Genomic DNA, 19,819 nt, shown 5'->3' with positions numbered 1-19,819 from the left:
TGAGGGGGAAGGCTGTGACATATGTTTGGAACTGAACTAAAATGATTGTTGTTACTGCATTTTTTTGCAGCACTTCTGTAAGTGTAGATGAAACCACCATTCTCTGTTGTTCCTCAGTCCTTTACTGCACATTTACTGTGCTATTAAGCTGCCTGGCTCTCGCTTATTGAACTGGATGCACTCAGGCATCAATATTTATTACATATGAGTGCCTTAAGTATGTAAAGTGTGTTTAAAAGGCAGAGATCTTCCAGGATCCTGCCCAGAGGGAATGAATCCAGCTGACTCAATATTTTTAAATCACATCTTTATAGAAGAGGAAATTCTCCCTTTTGTTCAGCTATGGAAGAGAAACCTTTTAACCTCAATCACATCTACAGTGCCTAGAACAGGGTCACCCTTTGCATAAAGGTACCCCTGTTTGCGGAGCAGCACTGGCTTTCTGCAGTGCAAAAGCAGCTCTGACAAATGACCCCTTTGCACAGATGATGAAGTTTCGTTTAGCTACAACTGCATAACTAATACAGAAAACCCAGCGTGTTTCACCTGAGTGGGAACAGATGGCACTCCCTGTCAAGCTGAGTCAGCTGCGTTATGGCCCCCTCCTTGGGCACGCATAACGGTCAGGATTTGTCCTGTTGCTTTGTTTCTTCTCCCAGGCTGCCTTCTCTCTGATGCCTCCTAAATTACGCACCAGCAACTACAGACAGAGGAATTTGCAACCTATCGGGGTGACCTTCCTCGACTATGCAGTCAGTAAAGTGGTACAGTGCTCCTCCCCACGTCAGCTGCCCCTCAGCTCTGAAAGCAAGAACTACCTGATTCCCTCCAGAGAGTTTGGCTTGTCGGGCAGGCTTGCCTCTTCCAACAGCTTGAACATTTTACGTTATTCTTGATTCTATGAAGTGAAAGGTTTTAAAAAAACCTGTTGTGTTAGAAAAATGGTAAAAAATGAAACACATTTTTCCAAAGTAGAGAGCTGACATTTTCAGTTCTGTGCTGTGGTTACCTCCTCATCTCTCTATTTAGACAAGCATTAATCACAGAACAGTTGAGGCTGCAAGGAACCTCTGGGGATCATCTAGTCCAGTCCATGTTGGATGCTAGTATTGGGGTCAGCCTTCCCTGCTCCTTGCTACACCCATTTGAAGCAAAACTCCCATAACTTCTTATCAGCAGTTAGGACAATTTCCTAATATAGGCAAGACTGCTGGAGAAGTTAATTACCTTTCACCTGTTTCATATAATTAGTTATTGATTAATGTTTGATAGGCTGAAATAATGAAAAAAAAAGGGAGAGAATATCATGAAGAAAACAAAAAGAATCCATTTCTTGTATCACAGGAAGGTCTTGATATCTCCGGAAATAACTTCTAGTGGAGAATTGTAGACTTCCTAGCTTTTTCCCCCTCATTGTTCTACTTGTGGCCTGTCATAGATATGAAACTGTTGACAAAGGACATTTCAGGAGGAACTGATCCAGAGTAACTGAGGAAGAGAGTTTTGTTTTTGAAGGTCTCATATAATAATGCAACTCTTACAACAAGATAACAACAGAGGGCAATAGATCTCTATGAAACATCATGTCTTCAGAAAGGTTTCCACTTGATGACACGGATGGCAATTTTGGCTGCTCTTTTCACTGCCTCAGAGGGGTCATTCAGACACAGCTGAAACGTATCTACATGATCTAGGAGTGTCTTGCGGCCCTCGGGTAACTCAGCCAGCATGGTGAGGGTTTTAATCGCACTCAGGCGGGCTTTGCTGGTTTCCCCAGCAACCAACTTCAGTAAAGGTGGAATGGCTTCAGCACCTAGAGCTGAGTATTTCCCTGTGGAAAAATAAACTGGCTTTACAATGTGTTATTATTGCACATAATCAAACAACTTTGAATTGCCACTCTTGTCTCCCTGCCCAGCTACAGCTCTGAACACCCCAGAGTGTGGAGTGCAAAGAGGTTGGATGTGCTTTTCCACTGAAGACCAGAGCTAACTGCCAGCTCTTTATCTTCTAGAAAAAAAAAAAAAAAAAAATCTTTCTTAATTAACATTATTTGCCTTCCACGTTATCATGTCATTTGCAAAAAAAAAAAAAAAAAAAAAAAAAAATTATATATATATAACAATGTATGAGACACCAAATGATAGGATAAAATTTTGGGGGGGTTAGATGCCCTTAAGAACATCCTCCATTCTTTTCTTTTTAAACACAGTTGGAACACTTAGAGCCACTCCTGTGTGTCTTTTGAAGCTAGGGGGACAGTTGCAGAGGAGGACTGGAACACAATTGCTGTTATTAAGAGTCTTTTATGTCTAATTATTCATCCATCACACTGAAAATTTACCAGTTAGTATTTTCAGTGTCATGTAACTGCCTTGGGAGAACTACAGCCATTATTAATACTCATTCCTTTCCTAGCTGTGAAAAGGAAACTCCCTCTAATCACAGAGAAAAGTTTTTAGGAAGTAGTGTTCCTTGGAGGACTGGTGATTCAGAGCGGCTCCAGGTATGTGGATCTGTGTGAAGCCCTGACTTGAAGTGAAAATTTTTCCCCTCTGGCGCAGCACTATGGAGGCAAATGGCATACATGTCAAAGAGGTTTATCCTCTTGACCTACCTGAAGTGAATGAAATGTGAAATGCATCGTAGTCCCTAGACACTATGGGGTAAATGAAGTTGCTGAAGACAGAACTAAAGATGTGTCCTACTCTTACAACTTCTTCAACAGCTTTAACACTACTGGAAACTGAAGGCACGTTTTGTAATTAGGTTGCCTTAGAATGGGAGTCCAGAAAGCATCCTTAGCAGAACTGCCGCTTTCTCTCACCCTGAGGTGTAACGGTAGCAAACATCAGCGCTCCTGTTGCACTGGCTTGGACTTCAGGCTCTGTATCTTCTAACAGGCGCACCAGCACAGGAATGACGTCTTCTTCACATACCATCTTTTTTCCCTCTGGATGGGTACTGTGCAGAAGAGATGGTTAAGCTGCTTTCTTGAACTATGTTTGCTAACCTTGCTACTACCTACAGCCTCTCCCCATGCCCAGCCCCCTGCAGCCATCCTTCATTTCATGATAAGCGTGCTGGCACGGGACTCATCTCTGCTCTCTTTTGAGTCAAAATGTCCTGAATGTTAGAGAGATGGTAAGCACCACTGCCCAGTCACAAACACAAGAGAAAGGACATTTGTTTTTCATTAGCGTGTATTAAATCTGCTTGCAGATACAATATTGATGCTCTCATGCTAACCTATATGTGAGTTTAACACTTTTTTTTTTTTAGGAAATTCTTTTTGGGTGGTGTTTGCATTTTTTTTACTTTCTATCACCTGCTGAAGATGGGCAAGGGCCAGGATGCAGCTGGAAGTGTGCTGATGGTCCTAGTGGCCATGAAGTTAGATGCCTGACTGTTGAACCCTATGCAGATTTAAACCAACTGCTAGATTTGGGGTCTGCAGGGAATTCTTTTCCTGGGTAAGTTTTGATGCTTTCTCTCCAGCCTCTGTAATGTGGGGAATATTTAACATGGCCCAACTATTGCAGGGACCGAGATAGTGATACCCATCGTCTAGGTCCATTCCTGCTTTCTTTCTATGACTCATTATATCAACAGTTTCTTTTGCTGTAAGACTTCGTATTGTTATAGGACAGTAAGAAGTGTTTTGTGACAGTAGGTATGTAAGCTAGATGGATGATTTGCAGACCCTTTTATACAAGACATCTGTTGAGCAATTTGATCTGTGATTGAGGGATGCAGTTGACTCAAGTGGTTCCTTTCATCCAGTGTTTGATACACAAACTAAACACAAAGACTGCTCTCTCTAATCCATCACTGGTATACATAGCAGCCTGTGTCAGAAAACTCTTTCTTTTTCAATCACACTGAAAATTTACCTAGACCCTTAATCTTTTTGAGAGAGAACTGTGGTGAAAAAAATAAGGGAGCTTCTCTCTACCTATAAGTGATCAGAATCATGGTTTCACACCAGAATTTTTTTTCCAGCAGTAGTATGCCAGGAAAAGTCCTGATTTCACTATGAATGTGGAACATACTGGAGAAGAAGCAATGCTATGCCTCATCAGCATCTGCTTCCCTGAACGATTTAAAGCAGTTATGGTTTTAGAAATTTCTCTCTGTGTGTGCTGCTAGGCTGACATTACTTTACATGTGAAATGTGACAGGTTCAATGTATAGTGGAATACAGCTGTGAACTAATGAACTTGATTCAGTTATGAGGTGGGTATTTTCTTGGGGATATGTATTATACACAGGTTTCTTTTCCTTTACCTGATTCCTAACAGGACCCAAGCTGCTTTGCTTCTGATGGCCACTGATGAATGTGTGAGCTTTTGCTTCAGGATGGTAACGGCACCACTCGCTAGAGCTTCAAAGGCCTCCACACACAGACAGTTGGTGAGTGTGTCTAGGATTAGCTCCTGGATTTCATCCAACTCAGTCTTCAATTTGAATACCAGTGAGGGAATCAAGCCGGCATGCAATATGCCCACAGCCCCTGCAGGAGGAGACAGAGAAGGACCATGGGCGAAAGTGTGAGTGCATTTACTCTTTCTACCTGCACTTTGAATTTTTTAGTAGGATCAAAATACACATGGTAACTCATTTCCTCACACAGAGGTGGGATTGAGACATAGAAGCTACTCTAACGCTAGCCTGCTCACAAGTGCTGTCCTGGCACTGCTTCCTCAGGCTTAGAAAATTTCAAATCTTCTACTGGTCTCCGTCTCCTGGAATTTTTCTCAACGTTTTTCTCCACTATTTTGTACATGGTCACATGCAAGGATGAGTGACGTCTTCCAGACTGAGGACTTTGCCAGCAGTCCCGGAAAGACATCAGTCCAGGTAATGCTCACAGTGACAATTGCTCTAATGTTTCCAGTTTCCTCCAGTATAATATTTCTCCCTACAGTTCTTCTTGCTAAGCAAATATAGGGCAGAAATTGCCATAAGGTACCTTCTGTCCAGCCTTCCTAACTTTTCTCAACATGAACTGGTGCTAAGAGAGGCTGAGATGTGAGCCTTTAGAGCTAATGCTTTGATGTCATTCTCCATTATGGTTTCTCCTCAGGAAGCCAAGGTTTTGGAAGCCATCAGCTTCCTCACACATTTCTTTGCAGTAATTCTATCCTGGAAGCAATTTGAATTTTGAGCTTTCCAGCAGTCAGTCCTCTTACACTATTTTGTAAAGGCAGTAGTAGCAAAGGTAGAGCGAGCGTGCTCTGCCCAGTAAGTACTGGCTTAGCTATGAGCAAGTGACTGACTTACTCTATTTCTCACACAATACTAAGTCAACATGGAAACAGCAATGCCATGGGAAAGCAAAAAGCAGAACGTACTGTCCATGAGTAACTATATGAAAACAAAATTCTCCAGCTGTCTTGTTGCTAAGACTGATTCTTTGGTTGCTAAGAGAAATGTGGCTTCATCTGAAGTGATTCATATATGGTTAGATAAGGACATTTTGTGGATAAGAGTCATTAAGGTATTTTCAAACAAATCTCCCCAGTCAGGGATAAAAGGACAAGTAGGAAAGGGATTTTAATGGTCTTTGATAGCACATGGGAGAAGTCCTCACCTTGCCAACCAGGCTGAGAAACATGACTCTTAATCTAATCTAGAGGTTATTCTGTTGTATATATATTTCTGAGGTTTTACTGACGTTGAATAATTTATTATTTTGTTAATTTATTAGGAGCCACTTTACTAATGCAGATGCAATGAAATGCCCTGGGGTGATATTACAGATTTTCCTACCTGTGCTGCATTTGGAGGTCAGTTGCTGTGAAAAATTCAAATAAGTAATAACAAAAAAAAACCAGATTCATTTTAAAACACAAAGTTTTAAAATAAAACCCTTTTCCTTGTGCCAGAAAGGCAACATGGTGAAGGAAAGTGAATAAATGTTATCTTTGATTCTGTGGTGCTGTGTATCACTAGATGAGGGTGGCATTTTAATAGCCAAAAAAAAAAAAAAAGTGCAGGAAGGAAAAGAAGAAAATCCTCAAGGATCAGCTCTAGCGCATTCATGCTGTCCTCATAGCAAGAAGGGATAAAGAAAGAGAGCCTGCCCCACTGGTCTGGCAAGAGACTCTCTGAGAAAGGTCCGTGAGAAAGAAGCAAAGCTTGCACAGCTGACTCCATCATTCAGCATTAAATCCCTTGACAGATGGCTTATCGGTTTTAAGATTATAGGTTATAGATTACAGCTACAGAAGGATTAGAGGTGGCTAAGACAACAGTAAAGATATGGCTGGGAAGACTCCATGCCTTATGGAGCCCAAGGTGGCAGGGAAGCCACTAGAGAACTGCTGTCATGGAGACAGCTTAAAGCAGCCCCCGATGACTATAAGTTATATCCAGAACCGATTTAGCCATGTTTCCCAATGGTCTTTTGAAATAGCCCATGAAAGACAAGATTTTTCAAAACCAGCTTGTAAAACTCCTCCCAGAGTTTTTCATGAAAAGAAACTGTATGACGTTTCTGCGCAAAACTGGGATACTCAGACTGCTCTCAGAGTCACCGCTTACACTTACAAATTCTGGGATGCCTTGGAAATAAGCACAAACTCAAAATTTGCGGGTGAAGGGGGTACAGTTTCAGAGGAAGAGTAGTGGATCAGAGGTGATAGACTCAAGAGCTAACATTCCTGTAGCCAGTGCCTAATTTTTATATGGTTGCTTTACCAGATGATCTGTGATATTTTCAAACCAAAATGATATCCAGATACGTGACCTTAAAGTAATTTCATTTTTCCAGTTAAAATAACATGCTGAATGCAAATGTAGCTGAGAGCAGAAAGAACTGCTGTTTAAAGCTCCACACTCCTCTAGAGCCTTTGTGTAGCTGTAATTCACACTGATACCAAGCTTTCCTGGGTTAGAGTCACACCGTAAGCATTCTCATTTCCTAAGCAAACACTGGTTCTTGCACAGAGTGGTCAAGAAAAGCCATTGCTTGCTTTAGTTTTTCATCTTTCTGTCACTACCATGGCTATAACGTTCTGTCTCCCTTTCTCACACCGATGTACATACTTTTTTCCTTTTCCAGACAGGTTTCCATTACTATTTTCTGCATTTGACTTCAAATATTTAGTAGATATTTTTTTACTCATCATCTTTATTTTCATTTTTCCTTTCCTGCACTTCCTTCTTCTTCAGGCCTTCCTTGTTGACTTGCTTTTGATACTCTTGATCTCTTGATCACCATATTCCCTGTATCTAATATCAGCATTTGTGTTTCATATTCCTGTATCTGTATCTTTTGCTTCTCTTCTCTGCGCGTCGTACTGAAGTATTCAGCTAGACAGGGCCACTTCCATTGGCCCTTGAGTTTGTCTCTTCCAGTTAATGTTTACTGACCTTCTTTGACTCAGCCATCTCTCATTCATTGTATTTGCCCTTTATGTCTTGGCTTTGGTGCTACCCTTTGCTATTGCACTGCAGTTCTGAGTACAAAATATACATCAAAGCCACTGTGTCTTTCCGTCTCAATAAGCTGGCAAGATAATGCACGGAGCATTGTCTACGACAGCTTTTGTTCTGTAATGACAACAAATCGCATTTATTTTGTGGTCAGAGATCTCCATGTAGCCAGCTGATGCTTATTTTGTATGAACACTTTGGCTGTTTTCATGTTTCTAATATGTTTTATTTTATCAGGCCAGGTCTCTGTACCAAGAACTCTCTTATCTACTCTTCTTTTTTTTTAAGCTGTACTGTCTGAAATGCCATGATACTACTAACGGGAGCTTCCCAGATATAAATATAGAAACAAAGACAGATTGTTTGACCTTGTCAAAAGATTCAAGGCGGTGAAGAGAAAAGAAGGTGGAGAGGAAAGGCCATCAGCAACAAAAAAAGAGACTACCTAATAGTGAGACTGAAATTTCCAGGTGGAAATTCATCATGGTTTTCCCAAGGGAACCAAAAGGTGAAAGGTCTAGAGAGGTGAAAAGGAAAAGGGAGGAAACATAATCAGCGGAAAGTTGCTTGAGAGTTGCTTGTAAATTTGAGCGGTCTTAGATCCTTGCATCTTACTGACCAAGCCATAGGAGGGGAAGGTAAGCTGGTGGTTCTAGCAGTCCTATACTGAAAAATGCAGCAGCATCCCGAGGATCTTGAGTTTTCATTGAAATACTGAAAACTAAAGGTGGTTTATGTATTGCTGAATGTGTTCCAGGTCTGCTGGGAAGAGTGAAGTAGTGGGTAAAAATGTTTTCAAAATGCAAGTAGTTGTATTTGCAGTTGCATAGTTACAATTATTATTGATCTGTTTTTCTGAGAACTTGTAATCTTCCCTTGGGCTGCTTTTTATCTCAGCACTCATCCCTTCCTCCTCATAGCCCTCTGGCTACTCGCATTCTCCCTTTCCTGCCTCTTTTTTCGAATAGACCCAAAGAGAAGGTGCATTTATTCTGTTCTCTCAGTATGGCCGCAGGGCATGTAAACAAATTACATTTTGTAGAAGACAAAGGAGTCATATATGGCACGTAACAATAGCGTTTTGTTTTGTTTTTTTCTAATTACATAAAGCAATTAAACAAGATTACAAATCCTTTTCCTTACAAATGTCAGTTTTCATCTCAAAACCACCTGACTGTTTGTTTTAATAAGAAGCATGTGCTTCATGCACTGCTGCAAAGTGGTGTACAGCGTAGTGTAACATAGCCAGTAATATGTAAACACAGATTCTGTATCACATGAATGTTTTGTTAATACCTCGGAAATCCCTTGGGATGTTCAAACTATCTGAAACGCGTAGTAACAGCTTTCAACCTGGGAAGGGGCAGAAGATGAGAAGCGGCAGAGCCAGCCGCGAGGGGAGCGCAGATCGGCGCGTGCCATCGTGGCGTGCTGCGACACGCGGCCACGGCAGCTGCCGGTCCGGCGTGGGAGCTCCCGATCTGCCGGCAGCAGCCCGACGGCGCTGACGAGCTCCCGAGGCTTCGCAGCGCTCTCGTTAGCACTGCGGCAGTCTAACACCACCATTTTAGAGGTAACGGTGTCTGGCAAACTGGCGAGTGCTAGTGCACGTCATACACGTTCGACAGGGCTGTGCCGCTGTCGTGATTTCTTTCTGAGAGCTGAGAGACAGCAATAGCTCCTTCCCCGGCGTACCTTCCTTCGTCGCTCCTTGCTCACCGCTGCTCAGACTGAAAAAAATATTTTAATCTTCAGACTCCCTGAGAAGACTTCTGAGTCACCAGTCACAAGAGCATAGTTTGAGAATCCTGTAGCAGCTAATTTCGTGTTAAGACTCAGCGTGTAGACACTCAGGGTTTCCAGCATTAAGGCTGTGTCAGATTAAATATAACAGTATTTTAAGTCTGGGCTAAAATTTCTTTCCTGTATGTCTGGAGCAGAAGATAGACCACAGCAGACGAGAAGGAAGTCGCCTGCCTATCCCCCTTCTGCTCTGCCAAGGCTGCTAACTAAATAGAACGATTCGGAACATCTTTGAAAGTCAGAATATTTTCTTCTTCTTTGCAACAACATTTCTGTGGCTGTCTTTCAATAATATTTTAACAGAAATAAACACGATGTTTTGCTTGCATCTGGAAGTATAAGCATTGATACCCTTTGCAGCATTTTTATTTTGCCTACCAGAACTCCAGCTGCTTGCATCTCCTGTATAAATAATCTCCCTTAAGCTTTCTAAATTTCTAACTTAATAGATAGATATATTCATGATCATCCAATATATCTCTCCGTGTGAGAATGCATGTGCACACCCACAACTCTAGTATGTATTCAGTTGATCGTGCATGCATATTGATCACACACTGATCAGGAAATTTCTCAGCTTTTATTTCTCTGAAAAAGTACCTTTCCTTTATTCAGAGAAAGATTGTAAAAAAAAAACCTGAAAAAACCCAGAGGGTTTGTCTTGTTCCTCTGGATAAAGAGGGAAATGTCATCCTGAAATTTATTAATTTCCTCCACAGGGAAGGCTTTGCCAAAAATGCATGAAGGAAGGAAAACAACCTGACATATGCAGTACTTGCTCCAGAGTCCTCAGATCAATTACTGGAGAGAAAATTAAAGGCTTGAGCTAGCTGCTCCCAAAGAGCTGTGCCCTGGCCGTGAGCTGCTCCCCAGGCGCAGATGTGTCGGGTCAGAAATCCCCCTTTTCCTTCGGGTCAGCAATGGAGCCCTGCAGCCACAAGACGGGACCGGTGCAGCGTTTGACCATAAAGGACGCTGCAGACATCACTGCTGCCGCAAGGACCTGCCATGAATAACATAATTCCTAGAAAACGAGGAATTTAGTGAGTGTAACAAAGTCAATATGTTAATAGAGCTCTCGGACTGGCGTATCTACAAACACTGACATAAATACTGGATTTCATATTTCCTCAAATCCCAAGCACGTAGATGAAGAGGGCCGAAAGTGTTAACAACCGCAATGGCGCGTCTCAGTCACGGAGAAATGGACACAGTGAGGCGAACACAGCGTTCCCAGGCTGAGGGATCTTGGTATGGTTATCGCCGACGTGGCAGTAACTTGCAGAGCTCCCCTCCGAGGAAGGGCTGCTCTGTCCCCGAGGCTGTCACGCGGTGCGAAACCCGGCTCTCTCCTGACGGGATCGTTGCGGGACGGGGCGAGGAGCCGGGGCGCAGCGCAGAGCCTCCTCCCCGGGCGGCTGCGCAGGGCGGCAGCTCCCACGGCCCGCGGCTGCCCTCGCCCGTGTTACTGCGGCGCCCCGAAAGCACTGCCCGTTGGGAAGGGGGGCCGTGGCGATGCTTTGCATGGGTAAAAACGGTTGTAAACTTTTAAGAGACAAAGGCAAGAGAAATACACAACTGCCAATTTTCAATTTTCAGACTTTTTGCTGCGAGAACTCTTTAAAAAAATCATTACCCTTTTTTGGGACAACAGGCCAAAAAGTTATAGAAATATGAATGAAATTGAAGCAATTGTGTGTTAATTGTCTTAAATTTCTGGGTTTTATCACAAGGCTATATTTGTGCAACTGGGCTTCTGTGTCACGAAATGGCATTGCCTTGCAAAACCCACAGAATTTTATGGCTCCAGGAACACAAATTTACAATTCTAAAATAATATCTTAGTTATTTAAAACTTTTTTTTGCAACTAGTGAATTAATCTCGCATATGCATGCTCAGACATGAAAGAGTAGTCATTCTGTCAATTTTGTTCCTTAGGAAAAATACGTAATTAATGTGGAGAAAATATTCTCTGAACATCATCTATAGTGTAACTGAATTACAAGTAATCAGAAACAGCGGTATATGAAGGAGAAAGTTTCCTACATAGATCTGATTATACTACTGCCAAAAAATAAAGCAAAATGAGAGGATTAAAGGAACATAGTACCTGAATTTAATCGTGTCTGATACAGAGGTTGAAGGGAGTTTTATCTTGAAAACTAACCTGAATCAGCTCGGCTACAGCCAGTGATTCATATATGAATCACTGCACAGACTGAAAAGTGAGGGAACGACTGTGAATAGTGGTAAAAGAGAACAGGAGGAGGTTAAAAAAGAATTGGTCTCATTGTATATGTGCTTCTTTTTTAGATTTTTGTCACTGTTAGAGCAGTGTGAGGTGTATTTTTTGTAACTACTTTTAAAAATGACCTGAGAAAGTTTCAAAGAAGAAGAAGCTGGAGAAATTGCAGCGTTGGCGAAGCTCCGCTGGCTGCGTGTGCCGACCTAGCGCGCCGGCAGAGCTGCAGGGAGTTAGCCGAGCGCGTTCATGCTACGGATTGCGCTGCTTGCACCAGCGCCAAGATGCGCACAGCAGCACGGTTACAACCGATAAAATCTGTAGGGGAAGAAGGCTATAGTAGCATAGGTGGGTGAAATCCTTTTCTGCTTCAAGTGGTCTGGCTTGGCAATTTTGTTCAAAATGAGCCTGGAAGGAACAGGTCCCCCCGGGAGCCCCAGGCCCAGACGCTTGCTTGCTGGAGCTGCTCACGCCTGCTACCTTCCAGATCCAACTTTTTACATGGGGATTCAGGTTTTTAAAGCAAACTTATACTATTCAATGACATTTCCATTCTGTTCTGAATGTGGGTCCACGATAGTGCTTGCCAGTATTTTTAGCCTATACTTTACTTCTAGCAGTGAAAAATTCTTAAATCCTCATGGCATCCCAGGCTGGCCAGGGTGCGGGCTGCTTTGGGGCAGCTCTGATTTGTTATTTGTTTGCTTGCAGCACCTCCCAGTAACTGCTGCGCCTGGGCTGAGAGCCTTCTTCCTCCAGTGAGCCCCAAATCACAGCCGCGAGCTGGAAGGAGTCTGTCACAAAGAGGCGCAAACCTTACAGTATGCATATTGTGTGACTAGGGGTGCGTTCCTGAATGAGGGTCTTTAAGTGAATGAATGAGGATGTTCTTGTAAAAAGACTTCTTCTTATCATTTTTTTGTAAAAGTGCAGTAGGACCCGAGCCACATGTGTAGTGAAATGAACCTGTTACTTAACCTGGACTAAAATATTAGGTCTAGCTTCTATAAACATGCCAGATTTAGCATAGGTGCTTCAGTAGGGATGTTAATGTGCTTAGCTTTAAGAATATTATATACAGCGTAACCAAACCGCTAAGACCTTAAGTGGAAACGGAGAATCATATTTGCCGCAATTATAACAGATACCAGAATCTATCTCATAAGGTGTTAGACATAGGTTAAAATGGCAATAATTTCTAATGTTTTTAAAAATATCACTGTTATAATTAACTCTGAAAAATGCATTAGTTGAAAGATTTGATAGAGTGTTTATCAATTTAATTGGTTTGTTTGTTAAGTAAGCTTAGCATAATGTGCTTTGCCCTTTCTAGTGATTCTACCAGCCAGTTAGTAAGAAAGGGATTCAGAAAGCTACGAGTGGGTTTATTCAGCCTAGGGTTATAATTTAGCCCTGTTAGCCACCCAGGGTTTCTGAGATCTCTGCCTGGGACGGTCAGTTTTGACATAAGACTTGCAGGACACTTGGCCATGTCTAGGCTGCAGCTGGAGGCTGGAGGAGATTCCCTCGGATGCTGAAAATGGCCCTAAAGACTTACGTTTGGAGGCTGAATAGCTTCCTGAGTCGCTTCCGTTTGTCATTGGAATGGATCTTGTGCATGTCAGGGACAGAGCAAACACTCTTTTAAAGAAGAGTGGTAAATCACAGAAATTGGAAGTCACATTTACTAAATTTTCCATTTATCATTAATGTACTCGTAGAACTGTCTCCTTTACAGTTTTCCAGCCCTCTGTCCAAAAACACTGCACAAAACAGGTAGTGATCAATTATAATTGGCTGAAACTACAACTCTGTGCATCTCCTTTGTACTTCATAAATGGTCACCGGTGGGTTTAGGACTATTGAAAATGAGGCCCTGATGTCACGCATGGGATCACAGGTCCATAGGACAATTCCGGCTGGAAGGGACCTCAGGAGGGCACCCAGGCCAGCCACCTGCGGTGGGGCATGTATGCAGTGACCTTATTGGCCATGTAGGTACAAAATTAACCACAGGCCAAATATGCGAAAGGTACAGTTACATAAACTCGGTTTTTAAAAATCTGAAAGCAGTCCTCAAAATTTTCACAGGACTGCTCTGGCATCTAAAGTTCCAGTAGTAAAACTACCTGGATGTCTATGGTTCTCTTTCTGTAGCTTTCCAGAATTACCTTTGTGTCCTCAAATTAATTTTTCAGTCTTTTTTTTTTTAAGTACCAATTTCTTATTCCTGTTAATCAGACACCAGAAGGTAATATAGGGGACAAACATTAGCACCTGCTGAAATTATAGCTGTATCTTGAGGTTCCTACATGAAGTAGAACTATCTTGTATAAAGGATACAAAGACATGTGAAATCTGATTATACTGGTTTTTTTTTCCAACTATGTATTAAAAAATATATAATTCTTTTAAGGGCCAAGTCTGATAACATGCCTTCAGCCAGCAAGAACATTAGTGACAAGAAAAGATTCTAAATCAAGACATTTCTTCTTTTTGTTTGTTTGTTCAGGCAAAAATTAAACAACAAAACCTAAATGCCTACCTGTATCCTCAAGTGGGAGAAACCTACTTTCAAGTCACTGCTTCAATGAATATTTAATCATTCATACAAAGATGAAAACCTTCAAACAGGGAGACTATAGCGGGGAAGAGGGGGGTATCCCAAGAATAATCAATAGCCTGTTGCTCAGAAAATTTAATATCTGACCTGAAACTGGTACTTTTTGTTTAAAAGTTTTGGTTTCAAAAAATGAGCACTTTCTGTTGAAAAAAATTTGCTAAAATAATTCCTGGCATACTTTATTGCACCTCCTTGGGTCTAATTCCCAAAGAATCTACAGATTTCGTTCTCCAGTGAGTTTGCCACATGTTGACACATTGGTCTTTTGCTGTACACTTTTTTATTTTCAATAATATTTAGTAGGTTTAGATAAGAAATTGCTGTTTGTGGATGTGCTTATAACAGCTACAGAACTGATGTCGTGTCGTGTGTTCTTCTGAATTACCTACAGTTTGGTACATATTTTTGTTTAAAAATGCATTTTATTGCAATGAATAAACTCTAAATGACTTTCATTTGTGATATTTTTTCTGTACTAAATGGCTCCCACTTTCTTTTTGGGTTAAAGTTTCCCCATTCCTTTGCCCTTAATAGTGGGAAATGAGAAAGCACTATTCTTATTCTCCTGTTTTTTTCCATGATAATGCAGCCCTGAAGGACGGATCCTTTATGAAGAATTATACTCCTTTATCTTACTTCATGAAATCCCTGTTTCTAGCTTTCTTCCTGTGGAGGCTCTGAAGCAGTTGGGGTCCATGTATCGATCACAAAGCTTCTGGTAAGTGCAGACGGCCGTGTAAAGCTGCCTGCACGGAGGGCCAGCGCATCCCCGGGGCTCGAGGCGAGCCGCCCCGCAGCTGTCCAGCTGCTGCATGTAGTGCTCGTTTCTATGAACTTGGCTTCAGTAGCAAGTGCTTATTCAGCAGTCGAGCCAATGACTGTGAGCTGCAGATATGCTAGGTACATCATAAAAACATGAAGACATATCCAGGAGACACTTACATTTCTAGGCTTAGGTTGTGCTTTCATTTTTCTTTCCTTCTGAAAAACTAGAGAAGTCTTTCTCTTTAGCTGATGGTGGTATTAGCTGTAACTCACTGTCTGGGTTCAAATTCCCAAATAACTCCCATGGTGAGAGCTGACAGAAAGAGGGAACAGTTGATTTTAAGCCAAGCCCTCAGTCATGAATGATGCAGGATCAAGACACAAGGGTGAAATACTGGTAGAAAATGAATTTTCATCCTAAATCGTAAAGGCAAAGGAGGTATTCAGGCTGATACCACCTGCTGAACGATACATTCATGACTTTTTTTCCCACTATGTCACAGCCACTGGTGCAAAGCAACAATATGCCAGATAGTTATAAATATCAGAGTCCAGTCATCTGCACTTCATGCTATTTTAAACTCTTCCACGTGAGAAAAATGGTTAAAAATAAAAATACAGCCTCTTTATTCTTCTGTAAATGTTCTGTTCAGTTCTTCATGCTCAAAGAGAATCACAGACCCATCTATAAATATCTAACCCAGATCTACAATTGCTTGTTAAAAAGAGTGTTTGGTAGAAAATTGAATGAAATACAAAATGTCTTTTATTACATTTTTATTACAGACCAGACGTGGCCTCTCAATTTTCCCCTCTATCATTTGGAGATGTACGTTCACCACGAACCCTGTATGTGTGCGTATAAATATTTTGATGTTGTCATGGTATAACAAACGTTAATTGATTAGAAAAATCCCTGTGGGATGTTTGCAAAAATCCCTGTGGGATTTTGCGCTTGAGAACACATTTCTGTTTTAGCACTGTCATCTTCGCACTAAACACATATGAATGCATCTACTTTGACTGATCCCAAACAGAAAGCATCGCTAAAGAGGCAAAGATTTGGCTTTTGATCAATGAACTGTGCTGGAAAGTTGAGTGAAACGTGTACAGTTGTGTAGTCCCGTAAGCTGCATATGAGTCGCTACAAATCAACAGTCAAACACTGCTGCCTTCAAATAAAACCCTCTTCTGACTTGGGAGAAAAACCTGTGACCTGCCTTACATGCAGGAGAGAGCAGGAATCCAACCAGACCATCCCAGTTCCCTCAAGGTACTATTTGTAACCCATTCCTCCCAGGAAGTGCTATTTATGGAACATTGTATGCGATAATTTTCCAGACTTTTCAGGTATAGAAAGTAATGTAAATTATTCACTTTTAATATGCATTTATGTATTTTCAATCTAACAAGTTTTAGAGCACTGAGCTTAAGAATTATGTTTTTCATGGTTACCAAATATACCCAATTTGACTTTGGTATTTAATTATCTGCACAAGTTATTCTGAGACATATATTTCTCTTTAAATTCCCGTGGAAGCCTGACTACATGTAGTGCACTCAAGGCCAGCCGAAAGGCCTGGACTGAGAATTTCTGGGAACAGGACAAGGTGAGATGGAGGAAAATATAGACAGATCTGCTGATTTGTTTTTCAGAAGAGTCAGGTTTTAACTGCACCTAAATCAACGGCAAGCTCCCAAACTGTGGTGTTGAAGCAGTAACACCTAAACTTTTCAGAGCAAGACCTGTTCCTTTACTCACACGCTGCATCCTCATAATTCCTGCACTCCTAAGATTCGCTCTACAGTTAGGTGCCTCCCTCAAAACTGCAAGAAAGCAAGCATTTTGTTATATCAATCAGAAGTACCTAAAAGTGATGAAATCTGGAGAGAGCATGTCAATGCTGATCATCCTACACAGGATGATGGTAGCTGATGCCATTATTTCTACCAAAGTTGGTCAATGTGTGGAAGATGCTTTTTTTCTTTTCCTGCATGGAAAAGACACATGTAAGGTGACAGTTTCTATAGTAACTACTTGTTCTTTATGGAATAGCAGATTAAACCTGTACACCTTGTTATTGTTCTTTTATCCTTCTATCTAGACTCAGTTACCACAGATACACTTTTTATTTTATTCCCTTATGAGCATAACCATACTGGAGTTTTATGCAATTGCAAGTAACGAGTACATTTGAAACACAAAAATAAAAAATGATGAGAATTAAAACATTGACCACCATCTGGTAATATAAATCCATCCAAAGACACAACTGCATTGCTAGATACTAAAGCTAAAATTTCAAAATAAACTTGTAGTGCTTTTAAGGTAATTACCTTTTTTATTAGGATGTGGCAAATTTAAGATTTGAATATTATGATTTTGCTGGGAGAGTAATGCCAGTTATGCATACGACATTTTTTAAAATGCTATCATTATACCAGTAAAATCCCTTGTATGGTTGCAAATATATAGACTTTAACACAATTTTGTTCAGAAAACTGGGAATTTCAGTTGTAAAGTGCATTAGCCAACGTACATTCCCCCTAGCACAGGCCGTGTCTACACGAGGAGTTTACCAGAATAACTTTGCTACTCTAGATGTACCAGCAAACTCTTCCAGTGTGAACAAGACCTACTTACTTAGATGAAAATTTCCCTCCCATGGTACACGGATGCTTGGTTCTTATTTGTGTGCAGGAAAAATACTGCAGCTACACTCTGTCTTACACTAAAGTATTTCATTATTATAATTCATCAATGCTGCAGCCCTGCTGATAACACAGTACTGGAAGTGGTAGTATTTACAGGAATCAGATGCTTTCTGCACTGTGTTATGTTAGCTTTACTGTGGAAAAAAATGTCTGCATTCTGTCTATGCCTGAATTTCTCTATTGCTACCTCCAGCAGAAATGCATCAGCAATAAATCACGGCTATGAGATTAGCGATGTAGACAGAAAACATAGCTCTTTGATCAAGGCTGCAGCCTGTACGGTGCAACTAGTATTGTAGTGTGGCTAAAAGGAAGAAAACACTAGAAAAAATGAGAAAAAAAAAGTAAATCCTTTAATGAGCTAAGAGAAAATGATACTCAGCACCACTTAAAAAGCTGTAGTAAATCACACAGACAAATGCAAAAGATAGGAAAGAGCGAAAGGCAAAAAGGGAAAAGGTGAAGAAAATGCAGGCACGGCACACACGGAAAGGTGGAAAGAAGTCGATGGGAGCAGTAGATAAATTCCACGTAACCAGATAAACTGTTTTCCCCTCCCCGTATCCATGATTGCATCATTCCGAAGCGTGTGCGCCTCCATCCCACCGCCTCCCCGGCAGCCTGGGGCGCCCTGCAAGAGCCGCCGCCAAACCCCGACCCCGACCCCGACCCCGACCCCGGCGGCAGCAGCAGCAGCAGCAGCAGCAGCGGCGGCGGCAGAGCGGAGCTGCCGGCCCCGCGCAGGGAGGCGGGCGCGCCGGCGGCTAGGCGAAGCCCGCGGTACAGCGCCTGTATGTGCCCGCATCTTATGCAAGGCGCCGGTGCAGTATAGCGGCGGAGACGAGGGGGGAAAAAATCCCTCAAACGTCAACAGCCGGCGCCCGGGAGGCCCCGGAGCCCGTGCGAGGGGCAGGCGGGGCCGCGGCCGCCGCGCTGCCGCCCCGCTCCGCGCCGCCCGCTCCGCGCCCGCGGCGGCAGCGCTGCCCCGGCCGTTGGCTTGGAGACGGGCTCGCTGCCTCCGCCCCCTGCGCGGGCGTCCCTGCGCGCTCGCCGAGCGCCTCCCCGCCTCCCGCCGGGGACCGCGGGACGAGGGCTTCGGTCGCCGCATTTTTTTTTTTGGGTTATTTCCCAGGGTGGGGGGGGATGAGACAGGGCAGGTTTCTTCCCCGCGCCTGAGCCGCCCGTCTGGTGCCTGCGGTCGCGGCGGGGCCGCTCGCTGCAAAGCGCCGATGCTGCCGTGAGAAGCGGCCGGAGGAGCCGGGGACGCGGCGCGGAGGGAGCTGGTGGATCGAGGAGGGGGGGCTGCGCGCCGCTCGGTGCCTGCGAGGTGAGTGAGATTTTGTGCATGTCTTTTTCTCTTAATCAGCTGAGCAATTAGCAATACCCTCTCCTTGCATTTGCCAAATAAAAAGGCACTTCTAAAGGGAGGGAGAAAAAGCGTCATTTTGAAACAATAAGCCCCGGTTTTGCTGGATGGAAGAAAAGATGAATGCCGCTGTGAGCCAGGAATGATTTTCTGTGTGCAGAGAAAAACCAGCAAGGGGAGAAAGGCTGCTGATACAGTGAAAATGACCTTCTCAAGGGATACTGGCCTTCTCTCAGCTGCCGCTTCAGCTTGCTCTCCTTTCCACAAAATTCAGTCATCACCTTCCCCAGCCTCCATGCGAATCCGCTAGCATCCAGCACCTGAGCCGGACTAGGATCCGCGGTGTTCTGGGGGTGATTCGGGAAGAGAATCCATTAGATTGTACCTGTTGGGAGAAGACCCTCCACGGTGTTTAGCATCTCCTTACAGGGAGATGCAGCCTGTCTAACCTTGCATTAGAAAAGACTCCCAGCTGCTGAATTTCTGTAACAAATTCTCCCTGAAACAGTCACATCTGCAGATTGCGAGGCTGCGTGCCTCTGTGGGGCTGGGATGCTCTGCTTCTCACCATGCGTTCGTGCATGCGAAGGGACGGGGAGCTTTTAGTGCATTAATCTGCACTTGTGGATGGTTCCCATCTGCAGTTCTGTACCACAAGTTTTTTGATATGTTTGCATTTGCATTTTGCTTGAGCGATTCACACACAGAAAGCCAGCCCTTCAGTGGTAGCCTGCTAGCTCTGCAGACATATGTCAGCTTAATTCCTGGTAACAGTACTGATCTGGTTTTGGCTGTTTCATTGTACAGGCTGTTTCATGGGTGTTCTTGCTGTATTTGTTCTGGAGGCTACTAACCTGTCTCAAC

At 42.8% G+C, this 19,819-nt stretch overlaps 2 protein-coding genes across 3 annotated transcripts in view; one reads left to right on the top strand and one right to left on the bottom strand.

Annotated features, from left to right (window-relative positions):
• Positions 1 to 1,216: 1,216 nt before the first annotated feature.
• Positions 1,217 to 19,819, bottom strand: part of RSPH14 (radial spoke head 14 homolog) — a 113,709-nt gene continuing 95,106 nt past the window's right edge. The window contains exons 4-6 of the mRNA XM_026119176.2: positions 4,288 to 4,513; positions 2,828 to 2,964; positions 1,217 to 1,831 (exon numbers count right to left, since the gene is read on the bottom strand). Of these exons, the coding sequence (XP_025974961.2) occupies positions 1,590 to 1,831; positions 2,828 to 2,964; positions 4,288 to 4,513 (605 nt within the window). The 3' untranslated portion in view covers positions 1,217 to 1,589. The remainder of the gene's footprint in view (positions 1,832 to 2,827; positions 2,965 to 4,287; positions 4,514 to 19,819) is intronic.
• The window catches only part of GNAZ (G protein subunit alpha z), an 82,717-nt gene continuing 81,346 nt past the window's right edge, over positions 18,449 to 19,819 (top strand). The window contains exon 1 of one of the 2 annotated variants that reach the window (XM_064522226.1): positions 18,449 to 18,916. The gene's annotated coding sequence lies outside the window, so the exon portion shown is untranslated. The remainder of the gene's footprint in view (positions 18,917 to 19,819) is intronic. The other variant, XM_026119173.2, reaches the window with a different exon arrangement.

Source organism: Dromaius novaehollandiae, chromosome 17 (assembly GCF_036370855.1).
Source record: "Dromaius novaehollandiae isolate bDroNov1 chromosome 17, bDroNov1.hap1, whole genome shotgun sequence".
NCBI lineage: Eukaryota > Metazoa > Chordata > Aves > Casuariiformes > Dromaiidae > Dromaius > Dromaius novaehollandiae.
Note: the sequence above shows the minus strand (reverse complement) of the source record. Positions and strands in the feature narration are given on the sequence as shown.